We start from the raw sequence: 20,958 nt of genomic DNA on the forward strand, positions 1-20,958 counted from the left end.
GTATTGGACTGCGGCTTGAAGCGTGGGGCCAGGGCTGTGGGGCTGTGTCCACCTGCTAGCCTGACGGGGTGGACAGACTGACTGGCTCCTTCCCTCCCCTGCACCTCCTGCCCCGGATCCCACAAGCCGGCCCTTGACGGGCAGCTCGGAGCCTGGGCCGAGGCTGCTTCAAGCACGCACAGTAGCACAGCCACAGACAGGAGACCTGGTCCCAAGGGTGAGCTGCTGCCAAGCCCTTTTGCAACATTTCTGCAGGGAACATTTTAAATCTCAGGTTACTGCGTTCTTCACGGCAAATATTAGTATTTAATTGTGGCTTAATGATCTCTCCAGTCAATATTAGTCTTTTGCTTATTACAAAGCCCTCCTGTTTGTTCTAGAAATACACAAGAGTGATCCAGGCAACCCTCACTTTAAGAAAACCCGGCAGGCCGGACTCTGCATTCACTAAAGAGGGGCGGTTTATGTACCGTTGTGTCGCAAAAGGATATTCTAAAGAAAAGGATTTAATGCGGGGATTATTTTTGGACTTGAACGCCCCTGCCTTTGGTACTTTAATTTGGGGGTGCTTATCCTAACCTGCATCTTTAGTGTAACATCGAGGCAGGTGTGTTTGACTTGCAGAGGTCACATGACACTGTCTTGTTGGTAAATAACAACAGGCTGATGTTAGATGAGGCTTATTTTTGAGAGCTATGCAAATGAGAAGACCAGCCTCCCACCCTGTTCTTCGGCTCTTCCATTCAGAGCCATGCTCTCTGTTCCCTTCACTCTCATTGACTTAGCAAGCCACGGAAGTGAAATCTACCCCCATTGCCACACAGATGACGGTAGGCTGTAGGTGCTTTTGGGGGGGGGTAGGGGGTTACTGAAACAAGCCTGGCGCACAGTGAGCTTATCTGGGATTCCATCACCCAGGCTGCTTCTTGAGGATCAGCAAGTAGGAGTGATGCGTCGCCCTCCCTGCCTCAGTGTCCTGACCTCTGAGCGTCAGTGTTGTCACCTGTCAACTGGGAACAGGTGTGGCTGCTCACCTTTTTCAAACCCAGGGAAGACCCATGGATTTGCCCTCCCAGCTCTCGGCTGTAAAACCCATTTGGCACCCCACTGTCGGGAGCTGGGTGCCAGGGCCCAGGGGAGGAGAGGCAGAGCCGAGGGCAGCCTCATCCCAGGCGTGGAGACGCCTGCCCTCCTGACAGCAGCATCAAACAGGATGTGGTCACACCCAGGGACACACCAGGGGAAGGCTTTTCAAAGGAGGTGACATCGGGGTCTTGATGTTTGAGCAGGAGTCTGACAAATGTTGGGGATTAGGGGAGGAAACTGTCGTGAGGGCCTTCACGAACTCCCTTTGAGGGAGGTACTCTGCAAGGGAAACCGGCACTCCTCAGGGCCACCTTCTTGGTGTGCACCACGGGCCTCACTCAGAAGACCGGTGCTCAGGAGGGGCCTCCGCTCGGTTCGGTGCACTGCCTTCACCACTGAAATTCTGAAGCATTTTTTTAAGAAGGCTCCACCCCCCAGCGTGGAGCCCAAAGAGGGGCTTCAACTCCCGGACCTTAGCTGAGATCAAGAGTCGGACGCTTAAGCAGACTGAGCCACCCAGGAGCCCCCGGAATAATTTTTGAACAAGGAACCCTGCGTTTTCATTTTCATATTGATCCCCAAAAGTGTGTCACTGGTCCTGGCTCTCAGAGATGTCGGCATCTGCCCCCAGTAACAGAGCTGTTTGGATTTGTGCCAGTTTTGCAAATTTGCAGATTGGCGGTCTCAGGAGCCTGCCAGATCAAGGGAGAGTTCGGATGGGACAGAGTACACACAGGGTAGGGTGTCCAATGCACAGGGAGCTAAGGGACCCCAGTGGCAGGAGGTGGTGGGGCCAGGGATTTGAGGGGTCCACCAGGCTTTGGGGGGGGGGCCTCACTTGGTTATCCCTCAGGCTGTTTCTATACCGGCACTGGGTTCCTGCCCCTGAGAGCTGAGACAGGCTGGGGTACTTTGCTTTTATGGCTTTTTTTTTTTTTTTTTGGCCAAGCAGAAGTCTGGGGCAGGAGGTTTTCCAGTAAAGCTCCAGTTGTATTTGGCAGAGAAAAGAAAAGCAGAGGTGCCCCAAATTCTCCCGGCTCTGGGAGCCTCCAGGGCAGGAACGTGCCTGGAGATGGGCTTTCCCGGAGCACCCCACCATCTGCCACAGACCGCATCCTGCAGCTCTGCCGCATGCCTAGGCTGTCCCCATCTGAACCCCCAAAGGGCCGATTTTGTTCTCTGGGGTCTCGGATTCAACAGGGAAGTCGAGGTTGGGTTGAATCAGCGAATGTTGGCAACTAAAGCTTGAAGATGAAAACCCGGCTTATGGGGCGCCTGGGTGGCTCAGTCCGTGAAGCATCTGCCTTTGGCTCAGGTCGTGGTCCTAAGGTTTGGGGATTGAGTCCCGCATCTTGTGTATGCTCTTGCTCTCTCTCTCTCTGACAGATAAATAAATAAAATCTTAAAGAAAAAAAAAAAACAAGAAGAAAAAAGAAAACCCGTCTCAGCTGACCAAGACCCCTGAAGGCCAGGGAGGAGCCCAGTTTGTGTGTGAATTTGGGAATTGGGCCATCAACAGGGCCCACCTGCAGGCAGGGAGGATTGGGGGTGCCCCTTCCCTTCTCATAACTTCCTCTTTCCTGGGGACCCAGGAGGTGCCCAGCTTCATGATCTTGCACAAAGAGTGTTATTTTAGAATCTTTCCAGGGGCAATATGAAAAGCAAGGCTTTCCCACCCCAGTAGGTCTCTGGGTAAGATAACAAACAAACAGATTCAGAGTCTGACTTGGTGACAAGACAAAAGAGGACTTGGAATGGGAGCAAAGTTCAGAGCCTTTTGTTGCAGAAACTGGTTCCTTCTTGAAAATGTGGGCTCATTTTATAAGCTGCTTATCGCTGTCTCTCCCCTCACAGACACTTCTCCGTCCTTCCCTCGCAGGGCCCAGGGAACCAGAATTCTCTCCCTCACCCCGACTCGGTCCCAGCCCTGCTTCCTTGGGGTCTTCTGTCTCTGGCTTAGGTGCCTGGGTTTCCTTTAGGAGGGCCAGGCTGGTCCAGACAGGTGCACGGTGTTTCTGGTGTCGTCTGGTCCCCCAGGCTGATGGCAGCCCTGGGGTGGCTCTCAGAGGCTGAAACTGCCTGCAGAGTGTTGTTAAGAAGGGAGCTGGGACCGGGCACAGAGACCCCGGGAGAAGCCACTCCTCCCTTGGTGCAGGGAGCCTGGAACATCTCGCTGGGGTGGCAGAGCGAGACGGATGCTGATGGCAGCAGGGCCCCAGCTTTGTCCCCCTGGTGGGTCCCCCTGTCCCCCTTGAAGCAGTAGGTCCCGGGGAAAGTGGGGTGGGGGTGGGGGGAAGGCTGAGCAGGCCTGTGTGTTAGGGCCCGGGTGGGAACTTGTTTTCTGTCAGGGGTGCACAAGGAGTTCACTTTTCAGGACTTGTTTGAATACCGCACAGGATAAAGGAGTGGAAACCTTACCCACCTCAGCGCAGGCTGCTACTTGGTTCCACCAGAGATGTGGGGCCAAGCAGGCCAGGGTCAGGGTGCCAAGGCTGGAAGAAAGGCCTTCCTGCAGTGCCCCACGGGCCTTTCCCTAGCGAAGGCCGGTTATGGCCTGTGGCCACCGACTGTCCTTGCACACCCTCCCTCCTAAGCCCATTGAGGGCGGAGGCTCTGGGGACTACCCCAAAGAGCAGAAAGGGCAGCTGAGGCAGCATGGAGGGCCCAACAGAGAGTGTGAGGCCAGCCAGTCGGGATTCCCACCCTGTGTTGCCTTGTGGCCTCTCCAACCTGGGGTCTGTCCTCTGAGAAGGGGCATGATCCCATCTCTTGGACTTGGGAGTTTCTAAAGAGAGAATGGATAAAGAGCCTGAGCGCCCGGCCTCTCCCCCCCCCGCCGCCCCCCGCCCCAGGGACTCCGCTGGGGTTGGTAGCCCTTTCCCAAGATCACCATTCTGCACTGTAACATCTAGAAAACACTCATCGGGTTTTGGACGGGTGGTGGGAGTGTGTGGGAGAAACTATACTAAAAAAACTAAAAAAGTATGTATGTTTGCAGAGCTGTGTAGGGGGCCGTTGGTAGTTGTTCCAAGGCATGCTTTTTGAAAACCCCACTGCCCTCCTGGTAATGGTAAGGTGGGCAGCGTGTGGTGGGGTGGTGGCCCTCCACATTGCCACGTCCAGGGACTCCCCCTTTTATTAAAGATTTTATTCATTAGAGAGAGAGGGAAAGTGCGCATGCCCATGACGAGTGGGAGAGGGACAAGTAGACTCCCCACTGAGCAGGGATTCCCAGCACCCTGAGATCATGACCTGAGTCGAAGTCAGGCCCTTAACCGACTGAACCACCCAGGCGCCCCCAAGGACCCCTTTTAATGTCCAGTCTTTATAGAGCCTTCCCATGCCAGCTCAGAGTGGACCTGGCTGGGTGGTCATTGTGCACTCCCTGTGGCACTACCCTGCTCTCCTCCAGGTTGCAACCACGAGAGTAACACAGAGCCACCTGTCTCAAAGCCTAGATAGTCGAGCTCAAATCCCAGCTTCGCAACCTCCTAGCTGAGGGCTAGGGACACGTGGCCTGAGGTTTGGGCCTCGGTTCCTTCATCTTGAAATGGGAATGACTGAAAAGGGTGGTGGGAGTGTAAAGTGACTTGCCAGTATGTCGAAATAGTGCATTTAAAGTGCTTCATATTCTGCCTGGCACATGGTAAAGGTTCATTAAATGGTGGCTGGGTTATTAGTATTATTGGCTGGTTTATTTTATTATCTACCACCACTACCACTACCACCACCACCACCACCACCACCACTACCACTACCACCACCACCACTACCACTACCACTACCACCACCACCACTACCACTACTTCCCCTTGATTCTCAACTCCATTGGCATGTCTTTGTAAATACCATCACCTAATGTGAATACCTTTATGAACCAATGAGCTGACTCAGTGTATTAAGTAATGTATACAAATAATACATAGAGATAAGATTTGTATGGTGGTTAATAATATTAAGAAGAATAAGAACAGCTGTTATTTATGGAGTGCCTATTTCGAACCAGGCATTATTTGATGCCCTTGAAATGAATCCCAGCTGCCCGATGAAATAAGCAATGGTTGCATCTCCATTTCACAGATCGGGAAACTGAGGTCTGGGGAGGTAAAGTCGTGTGCCCAAGATGTCACAGCTGGTGAGTGGCAGAGCTGAGATTCACATGCAGGAAGCTGTGCTCCTGAGCCCACGCTCTTAAATCCAGCCCTATGCAGGAGACACCCGATGGGTCCCGGCCGTGTGGCGAATTTCCACCGTGCCTTGACAAATCACTCGACCTCTTCCGGGCCTCAGTTTTTTGCCTCTGCAAAGTCGTCGGTTTGGGCCCCATAGCCTGCCTGTTTCCTGGCCTCCCTCCTCCCCTGCTGTCATTCCCCCTTGGCACTTCCATCTCATCCCTGTCTTGGGGGGTGGGGGGAGGACATCCCCGAGCAGAGCAGCCGGCTGGCCGACTGTCTGCAGGGGGGTGGCCAGCTCAGTCCTCAGCCCCGGAGACCAGCAGCCGAGAGAGCCCCTGAGGTGGACCCTGGGCAGGCGGCAGCGGTGGCCAGACCGCCCGTGATGTAATGACCGATTAGGAACTTCCTCTTGGAAGCCTGGCTTCCTCTAGGAGCCAGAGGTGCTGGAGCTGAGGTGGGGGGTGGGGAGGGGCGAGTGGGAGCGAATAAGAGGAAACTCCTGTCAGCTGGGCCCTGCTTTTGGAAAGAGTTCAGCAGAGAGGCTCGTTCTAAGCTGTTGACCATTAACATGACATGGCCCCGTGCGCATTCCTTCTCTGCTTTTACTGCCAGAGCCCAGCGGATAAAGGACTGGTCTCCCCCGCCCTTAACAAAGGAAAAAAAAAAAAAGAGCCTCTAATTAATGCTGCATCTCTGGACTTGCTGCAAAACCCAATGCCAGCTTAAAATGACAAAGGAAGGTTAAGTGGAAACTCCTTTTCCCCCCTTAAGTTTGATTACAAAAACTACTTATCTAATGGGCAAACAGGGCTTTTAAAGGGGTGTTAGGTTAACCAGATGCAGGGCCACATAATTACTCCCAGGCCTGGGAGCCGCAGATGAAAAAGCTGCCGGTTGGGCGGGAACTTGAAGCCACAGGCATGACATGGGACAGAAGAAAGGAGCTTTCCAGGAGGGGAGGAGGCCCCAGTGCGACCCGGGAAAAGGGGACTGGAAAAGCCAGCACCTCCCCCCCCCCCCCACTGGGGCTCCTCTCTGGCTCTGCCCCCAACTTACTGGGTGACCCTGGGCAAGTCACTCTACCTCTCTGGGCCTCTGAGTCTCCCTTCCCAGCCCTCAGTGGGGTCTGGGTCTGTCTGCTCCAGCTCTGTGCTCCTGTGAGGTGTGGCTGGGTCAGCCCTTTCCATCCGGCCCCCGGGGAGGCAGGGAGGCTGCTGTGTCCCCAAGTGTGGGGGAAGCAGCAACAAAGGCTTTGAACGCGGAGGAGTATGGGCCGCCCAGCCAAGCCCCTGGAGACCAGGAGGACGTGGGGCCCGGCCTGCCAATGCTCTGAGCCTTCCCGTCTCTCTCTCAGAGCCTGAGGGCCCAGAGACTTGAATCTGGGCACGTCTCTGGTTCCCTTCACAGGATGGCCCGGTCCGAGGCAGTATGGCCAAATGGTAAGGGGCGGCATCACGAGGAAAACAGGCTGCATTGCGCATGTGCTCAAGGCTTCTGGAGCGTGCGGCCCACGGCGGAGCACACAGGAACGTGCCTGCCCTTTGTTTTGACAGAAAACTGCTGATTCGAAGAAGCGAAAGGCTTTTCTTGGGATTTCAGCTCTTCCCGCCACCCCCCAGGCTGCCGTCGGCCCCTTGGTGCCCCAGCACCCCCCCACCCCCCCAAATTACCCGTTGGGCTCGCAGCAGCCTCGCTGGGCAGAGAGGCCGAGAGGAAGGAATGCCAACCATTGGAGGGGCTGGCTCCGGTGTAGGGGAGAGCGCCTGTTGTGGGCCAGTCTCCTCCTGCCCACCGCAGGCGTCCACCACCCTCTGGTGGCAGGAATGTGGGCACCACTGGGCGGCTGGGCCACCCCTGCCTAGTCTGGAAACACAGGGGCTGTCCCCTGGGCCATCGCAGAGCCCTGCTGAGGCCACTCCAAGACAGCCACAGGGGCCTGGCCTAGCAACACGTTTTCATTCTTTCAAGGCCTCATACCTACATGGAAATGCACCACGCTTCCGAGTATAGGTGGTGCGTTCGGACAGCGTGTACACCCCAGTTCCTAGGGTACCGAGCCAAATATCAAACATGTCCATCATTCCGGAACGTTCCCTCACGCCCCCTCCCAGTCATTCCCGCTCCCCAGAGGTAAACCCCGTTCTGATTTCTATCACTGTAGGTTAGTTTTGTCTACTCGAGGATGTTATATAAGTAGAAACAAACAGCCTATCTTCTGTGTCTGGCTTCTTTCACTTAGCACAGTACACCTTTGAGATTCACCCACGGTGTTGTGTGTTTCTCTAGGTTGTTCCTTTTTATCTGTGAGTCGCGTTCCATCGTACGGATGTCCCTTATTTCTGTGTTTCCATGATCTTAGTCTGTTTGGGCTGCTATAACAAAAAAGCCATAGCCGGGGGGGGGGGGGGGGGCTTCAACAACACATATTTATTTCTTACCATTCCTGGGGCTGGGGAGTCCAAGGTCAAGGTGCAGGCGGTGTTGGTGTCTAGTGAGGGCCCAGCTCCCGGTTTGTAGATGGCCGTGTTCTTGCTGTGTCCTCCGGAGGGCAGAAGGTGAGGGAGCTCTCCTGGGTCTCTCTTCTAAGGGCACTAATCCCATTAATGAGGGTTCTACCCTCATGACCGAATCAGCTCCCAAAGGCCCCACCTTCAAAGGCTATCGCACTGGGGGGTTAGGATTTCAGTATCCGAATTCCAGGGGTTCACAAATATTCAGTAATATCCATCCTCCCGTTGATGGACATCTGAGCTATCTGCCAAGTGTGGGTGACTGCAGGTGGAGCTGTTGTGAACATTTACTAAATCACAGAAGTCTCGAGCTCATGATTCAGATGGGTAGCCTGCGGCCCGGAGAAGATGAACTGCCCGGTGCAGGCCCAGAGGCAGGACCCCTGGCTGCAGGACTCCTGACCCCCCGCCACCGCCCCCCCCCCCCAGCCTGGGGCCACTCTGCCCCAGACACAGCGCCAGACCGCACCTCTCCTCTCCTCCCCCTCTCCCCCGACCCAGAGCCCTCCCAGCTAGGACCCAGAGTCTGGCTGGGAACTAGGCCAGGCCCCGAGCAGGGGGTAGTGAGCAAGAGTTTCGGTCAGAGTGCGGTCATCTTTGATGTTGTGCACTTGGGTCTGACTCCCTGGTATTTATTTGCAATTAAGGAGCTGGTTCCTAATTAGGTTGATGGCGGGACCACAGCCTTGGAACCACGAGAGGAAAAAGATCTTCTGCAAAAGCTGTCCCCTAGCACCCTGAGCGGCAGCTGGGCTGAGGATGAGGAGCATGGCGGCGGAGTGGGGCTCTGCCACCCTGGTTAGGGCAGAGGTTTGGGGGGCCGGCCTTCTCCCTTGCAGGGAGCAAGCAGGTCAGCTTGTATCGGCCACACTGAGACCCGAGTCCACACGGGTGTGTGTGTGTGTGTGTGTGTGTGTAAACCGAGCCACAGTGGCCCTTGACTTTGTTCTAGACATTCAGCTATTCCTTGCTCCACTCCTCATTCCTATGCTGGTGAGCACCTCTCTTTAACCTCGGGTTCCAGGCTAGAAGCTTCCCCTCAGTACAGTGAGGGACGCTGCCGTCCACTCTTCTGTTGTACCCTCCCATGGTGGTGACCCTGGGTCATGACCCCCGACACCCCTAAGGAGCCCTGCCTGGCCTTTGAAGGGTTAGGGCCAGCACTGGGGCTGGTAAACAGACAGCTACTTCTTTCTGCACCCGACTGATCTGCTGCTGGAGTTTCCAGAAAATCCAAAGATGGACTATATAAATGAGGTGCTGGATTATGAATAAGTCCATTTTACAAGTGGGGAGACTGAGACTTAGGGACACTCAGGGGCTGGTCCTTGGCCACACATCCAGTCAGTGTTGAGAGCCTTAGGTCCGTCTTAACTCTGAAACCCTTTGGCTCATGTGACAAGCATTGGATTAGAGTTCTAGGGTCCCAAGTTCTGGTCCCAGTTCTGCTATCTGCTGCTGTGTGTGCTTCGGTGAGTCCCCCTGGACCCCTGGGGTGCCGTCCTTGGGGCACAAGGACATTGGATTCAATTAGTGGTTCTCACAGGCCAGTCTCTGTTGTACGTTTTCACTGGTCCACAATGAAAGAGATAAGAAAATTTCTTATAATCTAATTGTGTTAACTTTTACATTTCTGATTTAGGTCCTCTTTCATTAGTATCAAATTATACTTTCTTTTGTTCTAGTGGTAGTTGATGGTCTTGGGGTTTTTTAATAACTCTGTACATGACAAAACAAAACAGTAGTAACCCTGTACATTCACAGTCCCTCTGTTAATGTATTGGTTTGTGAAAGCCCAAAGCGTTGGGGCTCCCTGGACAAGATGATGTCTGTGGGTCCCTCAAGCTCTGGAGCCCTAAGAACCCAAGAGCTGGGTGGGGCAGGGAGCCCCGAGCATGGTGATGTGTGCTCACTTGCTGGCTTGCTCTCGGGAGACCTCAGACCCCAGTCCTTGCCCACCATCCCTTGGGGCCCGAGACCACCGGCCCCACCTGTTGGGCAGGATCCAATGGGAGCTGGGGGTGAGGGCAGTGGGCTGACCCTTAAGATGAATTTTAGTTCCTTCCTCCTTCCCTTTTAGCATGTTCTGCGAGCACCCTAGGGATACATGCAGTCTTCGGACAGAGGTAGAGAGGATGGAGGCCCAGCCCTTCCTACTGGAAAGTTTAGACCAGCGGGGGGCACTGACCAGCAGCACAGACACCTGCTCAGGCCTAGGGAGTGACTGCATTGAAGGCCGCAGGTGCATGGGAGGAGGAGACCAGAGAGGGCTTCTCAGAGGCAGCGTCCATCTTCTGGAATTTGAAAGACTTGGCCAGGAGCCCAGGTGTGATGAAGTGTTACCCAGTTTGCTTAACCAGAGAGGGCGCAGGCGAGGCCGGGCCCAGGCAGCTCTGTGGGGTTCCTTTCCTAAGCACAGGATCCGATCCCCATGAGGAGTGCTAGAGCAAGGCTGGGACATGGGTAGATGATGAGGGGCATCTGGCTTGGCCGGGGTGGGAGGAGCCAAGAGGAGGGGGACAGGAAGTATCCCCCCCACCTGCCCTCAGTTGCATTACTCTCAACCTCCTCCCCCCCCCCCCCCCCCCCGCCCCCTGACTGCCAAAGTGCGTCTTCGCCTTTTATGATGGAGTGGCTCCGCCCTGGGGCAGAGCTGCCACTTTATGACTGGGTGGCCCTCTGAGCCTTATCTGTAGAGGGGGGTAGCAGTAAGCCTCACTCAGTGAAGCTGCGATGCGCCCTCGGGGAGCCTTTCACGGGGTAGGGGGGGCCTGGAGTGACTCACCAGCTTGTGGGTGAGCACCTCTAGGATTCAGACCGTGAAAGCAGTCTGGTCACACACAGGAACCCTGAGGCTTAGAGAAGGGAGGGGACTTGTTCAGTGCAGGGGCTTCAGCGGGGAGACTACCCGGAGTGTGGAGAAGAGGGCCCCCCCCCCAGAGTGTGGCCTGGCACTGAGGCTGGCCCTGGCAATCTCTTATGTGTACCCTCGACCAGCTCACGGCACCTCCCTGGGCCTCAGTTTCCTCACCTGTGAAATGGGCTGGTAATAGAAGTGAACCAAGCCTGTTGGGAAGAAGGTGCCTGGCTGATGCAAGGTTCTCAGTGGTGCGTGTCGTCTCCTGTCACCCAGCATTCTGCAGGCACAGGTGTTTGCTTCCCTCCCTCTCTGTTTCTGGTGCACTAAAGGAACTCTCAACTGCTCATGAGAAGACCGGTGCTGGAGTTTCACAGCCAGGCCAGAATGGTGCTGCTTTCCTACCTCTTGGAAACTGCCGGACCTGTACCGGATGGGTGGATGGATGGATGGATGGATGGATGGGTGGGTGGAAAGAGGGGCCATAGCTTGCAGTGTTCTTGGCTGCCCACCTGCTGGGGCCGGCCTAGTTGCCTGCAACTTGGTCGCCCACCCAAGCTAGAGCTGTTTCTCTACCTGCTGGCCAAGGGGTGAGTCAGCTGAGGGCAAGGACCAGTGTCTTTTCTCCCCACCCCCCACCACTGGTCAGAACCAGGAGGGGCCTGGAGGGGACTCAGAGGCAAATTAATACATTCTCAGGAGTGACCTGGGGACCTGTGTCTGGGACCTCAACACCAGGCAGAGGGTGAGGGGCACGCTGTTTGGGGCTCTGCCCCCAGTCCAAAGCCGCAGTGGAGCTGGCAGCCTACAGGAGGCCCTTCGAGAAGACGCTTTCCTGCTGGGTGGCTGGGTGGGCCTGCCAGCGCATGGGAGGATCTGAGGGGACCCTGTCACCCTGCCGCTCTGGGGCTTCCAGGCGGGGCTGGGCTGAAGGCAGACAGTTGACCTGGCCCAGGCTCCTGAATGAAGTTGTTAGCAGTGTTTTCTTCCTCGGGTTTGGTTGGACTTTGATCAGTTTCCCTAGGAGAAGCCACACCATGAAGTGCCTCCCTGTGCTCCCATCCCATTCTCAGGAGAACCTCTCCCTCTGTGCATGACCCCCATCCAAGGGCTGTGTGAGAACATGTCCCCTCACGGGGCGGTCACGGATGCCCACCTGCTTCCCAGAACTCTGAGCTCAAAGGAAAGACCAGATGTCAAAAGGTTTCAGAATCTGAGAAGCTGGCCACACACGGGAGCCACAGAGATGGGGCTGCCCAGGCCTCTGTGTGGCCTTCGGTCTGGTGTCAGAAAATTGTTCATCCAGACATGCAGACATGCAGACATGCCTCAAGCTGGAGGGCAAGGGAGTTCCAGTCATCCAGGCCACCCCTTTGCTGTCCATGGGGAAACTGAAGCTCAGAGAGGAGCAGCACACACCTTCAAGAGCTGGCGATCCCTGGAGCCCTTGCGGGGCAATTTACTTTAACATTCGGAGACCCTCAGCTTCCCTGTCTCACGGAAGGGGCTGCAGTTTGGGTGAAAATCTGCACTTTGTGCCAAGAGAGCCACCTTGAGGGCTGGGGGGTGGGGGTTACTGGGAAACTAGGCATCATGCTCAAGGCCAAGGCTGGAAACATTCTGGGCTGGAAGGGATTCTGGGGGCCAACTCCCCCACCCCACCGTGCCTTCCTGTGCCCGGGTCCCCTTCAAGTGGTGATTTATGCCCCCTAATAGCTTAACCCCACTCTGTTCAGGTTGAGGCGTGGACTCGCGGGGCTCAGACCCTGGCCGGGCCACACACTAGCAGTGTGGCCTTTGGCAGGCTGCTGGTGTCTGCCAAGTCTTGGATCCTCATCTGTCAAATGAGGAGAAGGTGGCCTCGTCTGGGAGTGAGGGGAGGACCCAGTGAGTCAGAAGGGCAGTGTGCAGCACCTGGAACATTGTAGGTGCTCGGTGTTCAGCCCCTCCTGTGTGTGTGTGTGTGTGTGTGTGTGTGTGTGTGTGTGTGTGTTGGGTGGGTTGGGGGGGGTTGTCCCTCTCTCCTGCTAGCTTGAGCTTAGAAAATTCTACAGGCAGGAGCCGGGTGCGGTTCATGTCTGTGTACCCGGAGCCCACAGTGGGCGACTTGCCTTCTCTGTGGGCTCCTAACCTCGGGGCTCCCCTTTGCGTGTGCATAGGCGGCTGTTCTCCTGCGAGTTACAGTTCTCGAGGACAGCCCGGCAGGCGTCGGTGCCCGCAGCTCCCTGAACGCTGGAAACCCCGCCGACCCGCCTCCTCCAGGAAGCGGCGCCACCTCTGCTCCCCTCTGCCCCCCCCCCATTAACCGCCCCCCGTGCCCTGTGCTTGCCCCGCAGACGCCAGCATGTCTCCGGATGCCACCAAGCCGAGCCACTGGTGTAGCGTGGCCTACTGGGAGCACCGGACACGTGTGGGCCGCCTCTACGCGGTGTACGACCAGGCCGTGAGCATCTTCTACGACCTACCTCAGGGCAGCGGCTTCTGCCTGGGCCAGCTCAACCTGGAGCGGCGCAGCGAGTCGGTGCGGCGCACGCGCAGCAAGATCGGCTTCGGCATCCTGCTCAGCAAGGAGCCGGACGGCGTGTGGGCCTACAACCGCGGCGAGCACCCCATCTTCGTCAACTCGCCCACGCTGGACGCGCCCGGCGGCCGCGCCCTCGTCGTGCGCAAGGTGCCGCCCGGCTACTCCATCAAGGTGTTCGACTTCGAGCGCTCGGGCCTGCTCCAGCACGGGCCCGAGCCCGACGCCGCCGACGGCCCCTACGACCCCAACAGCGTCCGCATCAGCTTCGCCAAGGGCTGGGGGCCCTGCTACTCGCGGCAGTTCATCACCTCCTGCCCCTGCTGGCTCGAGGTCCTCCTCAACACCCACAGATAGCGGCCCGCCGCGACCTGCCCCACCGCCCAGAGACACAGCCCCCCACGGACGACACCCCCCCAAATATCATCTACCTAGATTTAATATAAAGTTTTATATATTATATGGAAATATATATTATACTTGTAATTATGGAGTCATTTTTACAATGTAATTATTTATGTATGGTGCAATGTGTGTATATGGACAAAACAAGAAAGACGCACTTTGGCTTCTAATTCTTTCAATACAAATATATTTTCTTTCTTTTCCTCCTTCCTCCTCTTCTTTATTATTATTATTTGTTTTTGTTTTGTTTTTTTAAAGAAAATGATACAGCAGAGCTAGGTGGAAAAGCCTGGGTTTGGTGTATGATTTTTGAGATATTAATGCCCAGACAAAAAGCTAATACCAGTCACTCATTGATAATAAAGTATTCGCATTATGGTTTTTTTTTTTTTTTAATGTCTTCTTTTTAACAAAGAGGGACATGCAGGGCTTCCGTGGGTCTCTGACCCAGCCAGCATCCTGAAACTTGATTTCAGTCTTTTACCAGGGAAAGAGTACAGGGGATAAATTGAGAACGGAGAAAGGGCATATGTTTACTGTTGAGGCCAGAGAAGGTTCTTATGTTCCCTCCTGCCCATGGCTGCACTGTGTCCACAGGATGGGGGTGTGTGTCGGGGTGGGGGGGCAGGGAACTTTCCGGGTCTGATGGGGGAGGCTCAGGTCCGTGCCTCCCATCTCTGAACTGTGCATAAACTGCAAGAAGACACTAATTCTCATCACTCTGGGGAAATGGCCTGAGGAAGAAAGATACAATGGGCCTCGGGCCCACCTGCCACCTTCGAAAACCCACCTAAGCCCCAGGGTGAAGCTCCTTTTAAGACCTAGACAACCCACTCTCGCACCCCTCACCGAGAAGCTCAGAACTAGGCCATCTGGGGTTGTATTTATGATTTATGCAAAGGCAGGTCGTTTCTTTCTACTCTATAAAAGGGAAAAGTTGAGATTCTGGAAGAGCGAATGACTAGCTCATAACAGATCAGGGTTAGAAGTCACATTTAATTGTAGGACCAGAGCCATATTAAATCAGTTTTCTCTCTTGAGAAAACTGAAAAAAAAAAAAAAAAAAAAAAGGCTTCCTTGGCCAGATAACTAAGGGGAATGTTACATTGTATATCTTCTTTCTTGGAGATTTACATTAGCATATTAAGTGCTCAGAGAAGTCATGTGTATTATCTATCACAGCGTAATAAATTATCCTGAATCGTAGCAGCTTGAAACTAACATTTCTTATCTCTCCCAGTTTCTTGTGTTCAAGAATGCAGGAGCAGCTCAGCTGGGTGGTTCTGGTTCAGGGTCTCGTGAGGTTGTAGTCAAGCTGTCGGCCAGGGCTGCAGTCATCTGAGGCTTGTCTGGAGCTGGACGACCCGCGTCCAAGCTCACTCACGTGGCTGTTGGCTGGAGGCCTCCGTCCCTCACCACACAGTCCTCTCCACCGGGCTACTCATGACGTGGCTTCTCCCAGAGCAAAGGATCCGAATGAGAGAGGCCGGGAGTGAAACTGCCATCCTTTATCACCTTAGCTCGAAAGTGACATGCATCTCTTTGCCATATTATGTTGATCACTGAACCGTTCTTGCTGACGATGAGGGAGGGGCTACGCGAGAATGTGAATGACAGGAGGCGGGGATCGTGGCCACCACATCCTCTGAGAAGTACACCGTTTTACTTTGCTTCCCAAAGTTATTTACCAACAGACTCTTTTCCCCACCCCTGCCAATCCTGTCCCCATACCGAGGCATACTGGTGCCTCTGACAGTGCCAACCCACGGACACGCCAGGGCGCCCCACACTGAGGCCCTGTCCTGAAGATGCCCATCGGGGATGCCTGTCTTACTGGGGTATTTTTGGTGTGGGGTCAGTGTGGGGGGCACTTCAGGCTCAGGCAGTTAGCAGAGTGCAAGACGGAACAAGGAGCCAGTTCTGTGGGGGGGGTCTTACGCCTCTGGTCCTCACGGGCAAGTGCCAGGCTAAGGGTGGCGGAGGGGACAGGAGCAAAGGGGTGACGCCGTGGGCCTGTTAAGAGACCAGGAGGCATCCGTTGCATGCAACACCTAGGAGGCAGGAGAAGGTAGTCTTCAGACACTCATGCTCTGGAGCCAGGTGGCCTGAGTTCATATCTGGTGTCTGCCTCTAGAGTGACCCTGGAGACTTCTCATCAGGCCTCGGTGTTACCATAAGATGGTGTAAGATGGGGCTAACACCGCTCCTGCCCGAGAAGTGGGTTCGAATTGGGAGAAATAAGGACATCACACGATTCCTGGTCCATCATCAGTGTACATCAGCTGTTGGGAGTACAGGGCTGAGACTGGAAAGGGAGGCAGGCCCTCAGATGTCAGGACTAGGAGCTGAGGTGACAGGTGGCCAGGGTGCGGGGTGAGACCCTGGTTTCTGAGTGGGCCAGGGAGGTGATCTGTGCGGGCCTTGGTTTGTTTTTGTTTTTTTTTTAAGATTTGATTATTTGTCAGAGAAAGAGAGAGAGCACAAGCGGGGAGAATGGCAGGCAGAGGGAGAAGCAGGCTCCCCACTGAGCAGGGAGCCTGACGCGGGACTCAATCCCAGGACCCCGGGATCATGACCTGAGGGGAAGGCGGGCACTTCACTGACCGAGCCAGCCAGGCGTCCCTGGGCAGGCCTTTAGAAAACTCTTTGTAGGGGCTTCCCAGGAGGAGGGCTAGGCTGCAGGCAGGAATGAGTGGGCTGAGACCTACCTGCACCCACTGGGGCCCCCCAGCGCATAGGGCTCGCCAACACCAGTCTCTCAAGAGGGACCGTTTGCTCTCAGAGGAAGCAGCCGGTCACCCCATGATGCCTGGGTATGGAAGTAATGATCACAATCCCCCTTTATCAGGGAGCAAGAGGGACAGGGATTGACACTCCCGCCCATTTCATAGATGAGGAAACTGAGGCCCAGAGCAGGGAAGTGCTTACCTCAATCCCGTAATCGTGGCTGTTTGGATATGACCCGGATTGCTTACTTCCCACCACAGGGTCTACTCTGTGCAGACCGGATAGCGACGTCCTTTTGCCCTGTTCCAGATTCTCAGGGTGCCCACTCAGCCAGATGACAATGATTCTAGAAGGAAGCCTCACGGGCCATGCTGTCCTTCAAGGAAAACTCTCCTGGTTCCCCTGCCAGGCCCGTTCACTCCCCACCGCCACGCTCAGGCCTGAGCCTCCAGGGGCCCAACCCCGGCCCTGCTGCCCCATAGGTCCAGGCCTTGGTCCTCCTCTGGAGCCCTGAGCTGAGCTGAGCTGTTCACGTGAGGGTGGGCAAGGAGTCCCTGGGTTTCTCGTCAAGGCAATGACTGGTAACGGGCCCTGTTGGTGAGCCCTTTCCACACGCTAAGAACTGTTCGTGCCCCTGGTTTCTAGCGGTGTCTTGGCGAGCATGGTCTCCGTCATGTCTCCTCACAGATGGAGAAACCGATGCTCACACGAACACTGTCATTGGCCCACGCTCCCTGGGAAGGAACAAGCCCTCTGTGTCAGAGGCCAGCTGGGGCTCCTCCTGGGGGCTGCTTTTCACCGGCTGTGTGGGAGCAGGCCTGTCCCTTGGGCAGAGTGGCCAGCATGGGGCGCTGGGTTCCGGGGCCCCGGGCCGTCGACCTCACAGCTCTTCTGCTCCCAGGCCTGCCCCGTCCCGCGGCCTCCTCCCTGGGCCTCCTGCCCCGCTCCTGCCTCTTCCAACCTACTCTCCACCCCGAGTGATGCTGTGCGCCCAAACCTGGTGGTGCCCCTCCTCCGCAGGACGGTGACCTCCCTGATGACTCCCTGTACCCTGGGGGTGGAGAATGCCCTCTTAGAGTGGCCTGGGAGGCCCCGCCCCGCCTCTACCTGGCCAACCCCCTTCAGTCCTTGGGTGGCCGCGAGTGTCAGGGAGAGGTGGCGGGTCTGAGACTCCCCTCCCAGCCCCTCAGTTTACGGGTGGGGAAACCGAGTCCCAGACACACGAGGCTCAGGGGCCGAGGTCACAGAGGGGCAAGCCCCCCTCCCCCCCACTCCCAGTCACGGTAAGGTACTTGCAGTAACTCTGCGGTTTCCCCCAGACCACCCAGGGATCCGGTGACTCAGGCTCTAAAGGAGGCACTTTCTAAACAAGGCCCGGTCTCTGGAGAGTGTGGTGGGACCCTGGTCCCTGCAGGCCCTGGGAAGCGAGGTGGGTGCGGCTCACTGCCTCCAAACCCGAGCTCAGGCCTGGAAGGGGGACGGAGGGATTTCCTGCTACCGCTAGGCTTTTAGAGAAGGGAGTCCCTCCACTGCCCGCTCTCTCCGTTCCACAGCCCACCCCCATCTCCAGTCCCTCCCCTGCTTTAGTGCCTGGGGGGGTGGGGGTGGGGGTAGAGGGGTTGATCTCGGAGTGAGGGAAACAGAGGAGTGAGCCTGGAGATCTTGATCCATGCTTCAGGTGACAAAACCCAAGGCCCAGAGAAGGGTGTGAGTAGCCTGAGGTCACAGCAAGTTCAGGGCAGAGCTGAGCCTAAACCTCAGGTCTCAGGACTCCTGGTCAGGCGGCTCCCTGTGTGTTCCGGCAGATTGCATCCATGCTCTGGAGGGCCGGCACACACCTCTGTTCCGCTCCGAGAACTCCCCTTATGCCCTCCTACCCCTTTCCTGGAAGCTCCCATCCCCCACCCCCCACTCACAGGGTTCAGGGGGCTTAGTGGCGGAAGCTGCCTTGTCCCAGTCCTGACTCTGCTGCTTACCAGTTATGTGGTCTGAGGTAAGTTACTTAACCTTTCTGTGCCTCAGTTTCCCCATATGAATACTAATAAGAGCACTCACCTCCCAGGATTGTTGGGAGGACAAATGAATGAACGCACGTTAGGCACCCAGAACTGGCTTGTGTTAAGCTCTCAGCAAGTACACTTACAAACTAAATTCACTAGTATCATCTGGGGCCTGGAAGGTAGCTCGGGCTGGTAAGGAAAGCTCTGGCTGGGGACTGAGCAAGTATTAAGAACCCAAATCCAGATCCCTTAACTTGCTGTTGGCATCGGGCAATCACTTGACCTGTGCGAACCTCTGCTTCCTCCGTGAGAAAGGACCTACGTGATCCACTGGTACATCTGTCATCGGGGACACCGGGGGTTCCCCCAGACACCTGCTGCGGCCTCTTCCCTGGGCCTCCCACCCCGCTCCTGCCCCTTCCAACCTACTCTCCACCCCGAGTGATGCTGTGCGCCCAAACCTGGTGGTGCCCCTCCTCCGCAGGATGGTGACCTCCCTGATGACTCCCTGTACCCTGGGGGTGGAGAACGCCCTCTTAGAGTGGCCTGGGAGGCCCCGCCCCATCTCTACCTGGCCAACCCCCTTCAGACAGCACCTTCTGGATCTCTCTCTCTCCTGCGCCTTGGGCCAAGCCGTCCCTCCTCCTGACCCTGACCCTGCCTGCCCAATCCAAGCTCTGGTCACATTGCTGCCCCTTTCCTCTCTCCTGGAAGCCAGAGAGCTCATGTCCCGTTTGCCACCACGGCCCTGGGTCAGCCCCATGCTGGGCACAGAGGATGGACTCCCTGGATGTTTGTGGAATAAAAGGGTCACAGAGGTAATGGATTGTGGGCGTGTTTGATAAACTCTCAAGGACCCCGTGGGCATCCAGAGGGGTGTGTTTATTATTCTCCTGTGTCTCCATGACAACTCCAGCTGGCTTCCCCTTCCAGGCCCCTGCGAACCCTCACTTATCCTCACTCAGGCTCCAGGTTCTGGGGACTCGTGTCCTGCAGCCTTATTCTACCCTCTCAGGGGTGTGGTAGTAAGAATTCCTGGTTTGGGGGTGGGTATTCCTTTGATGGCTTAGAATATAGACTCAAAGAACGTCCAAACTGGAAAGGTCCTCGGAGTGCCTCTAGTTCCGTCACTATCACAGAAGTGAGGTCCAGCGAGGGACAGCATGCCAACCGGGGTCACACAGCGAGACAGTGGCCAGTGGGGGCCAGGCTCATGATTTGGAGCTCCTTCCGAGCTGGCCTCTTAGCGATGCTGCAAAGGTTTCGGTGAAGCCGGCACCGGCCTGAGCAAAGCAGTTGAGAGGCAAGAAGGGTAGAGGTGCAGATCATTTTCGGTGTTGTCTGTATTTGTGGTATACAATAGACAAAGCATAAAATTGGCTAGTTAAACCATTTTTAAGTATACAGTTCGGTGGCATTAAGTACATTTGCATTGTCATCCAACTATCACCACCATCCACTCCTAGAATGTTTCCATCTTCCCCATGCTCTTTTTTTTATGTTATTGTGGCAAAGTGAGCAGACCATAAAATTTGCCATTTTAATCATTTGTGAAGTGTACGGTTCTGTGGCACCGAGTGCATTCTCATCGTTGTGTTTCCTATGCTTTTTAATAAAAGGCAAATGAAGACAAAGTTTTAAAATTCTCCACCCTGGGATTTAGAGGTTTTGGCTGACTTCTGGCAGCCAGATGACCCAGAGGAAGCTGTGTGTCACCTTGGCCTGGTCAGGGGGTTGGCTGCAGGTGCTGGGGAAGGGGCTGTCCGGTCCAGGCTGACCATCACCAGGGATAGAGGCTGGAACAGCCTCACAGCCTTGCTGACTGTTTGCAGAGAAGCTCATGGTGAAGCTAGTGGAGTGTAGATAAAATGCCTAGAATTTCCGACTGTGCCACCGGGAGCCTATGGGCCAAGCGGGGGAGGTAGATGGCTTTTAATGTGACCTCCCTGGACTGGAGGAGACCTGGCTGAGTGAGGCTGTGAGGGGGCCCGCATTCTCTTTGGGCCTCAGTTTCCCCTCAAAAACAAAAGGTCTAAACTAGATGGCTCTCTGGTGCCTCTAGAAAGTCCCTGCTGTGCACCGCAAAATCTTACGAACCAAGAGGGGCAGCTGGGGCCGACTTTCAGGTTGGGCCTCCTGAGAGGTTCTGGGACGGTCGCTGGTAGCAGAATATTTACTTTCTTTGGCAATAGTAATAATAATGTTATCATTTCCTGAGGGATGTGCTATATACTACACACTTTGTATCATCTCATCTAATCCCTATCCCTATTTTATAGATGAGACTCAGAGAAGTTAAGTAAGTTGCCCAAGGTCACACAGCTAGTAAGTATCAGAGCTAGGATTCCTACCTTGATCTCTCTGGTCCTGGAGCTGGTGTTCCTACCCCCTGCCCTGCAAGGGGCAGAATTCAACTTGACTTTGCTCAGCTGCTGAGAATGTAGGCTTTGAAGGCAACTCCCTGGGCTCCAGGCCCAGCTGTGCCTCCAGCTTAGTAACCTTGGGCAAGTCACTTAAAGTCTCTGAGCCTCAGTTTCGACATTTGTTAGAATGGACATAAAAATAGTACCCCCCTCACAGCGGGGCTAGGAAGATTAAATTAAATGAGTTTATATGTGTGAAGCAATTAGAATAGGGCCTGCTGGTAGTGAGTAACATTTAGCATTTGTTGAATTTT

General features: G+C 55.4%; 1 protein-coding gene across 1 annotated transcript in view; it reads left to right on the forward strand.

Moving 5' to 3' along the window:
* The window catches only part of SMAD6 (SMAD family member 6), a 74,285-nt gene extending 60,445 nt beyond the window's left edge, over nt 1-13,840 (forward strand). The window contains exon 4 of the mRNA XM_028099930.2: nt 12,965-13,840. Within this exon, the coding sequence (XP_027955731.1) occupies nt 12,965-13,506 (542 nt within the window). The 3' untranslated portion in view covers nt 13,507-13,840. The remainder of the gene's footprint in view (nt 1-12,964) is intronic.
* The last annotated feature ends 7,118 nt before the right edge of the window (nt 13,841-20,958 follow it).

Source organism: Eumetopias jubatus, unplaced genomic scaffold (assembly GCF_037043125.1).
Source record: "Eumetopias jubatus isolate StellerSeaLion01/CBP00866 unplaced genomic scaffold, mEumJub1_p1.0 scaffold_7, whole genome shotgun sequence".
Lineage (NCBI taxonomy): Eukaryota > Metazoa > Chordata > Mammalia > Carnivora > Otariidae > Eumetopias > Eumetopias jubatus.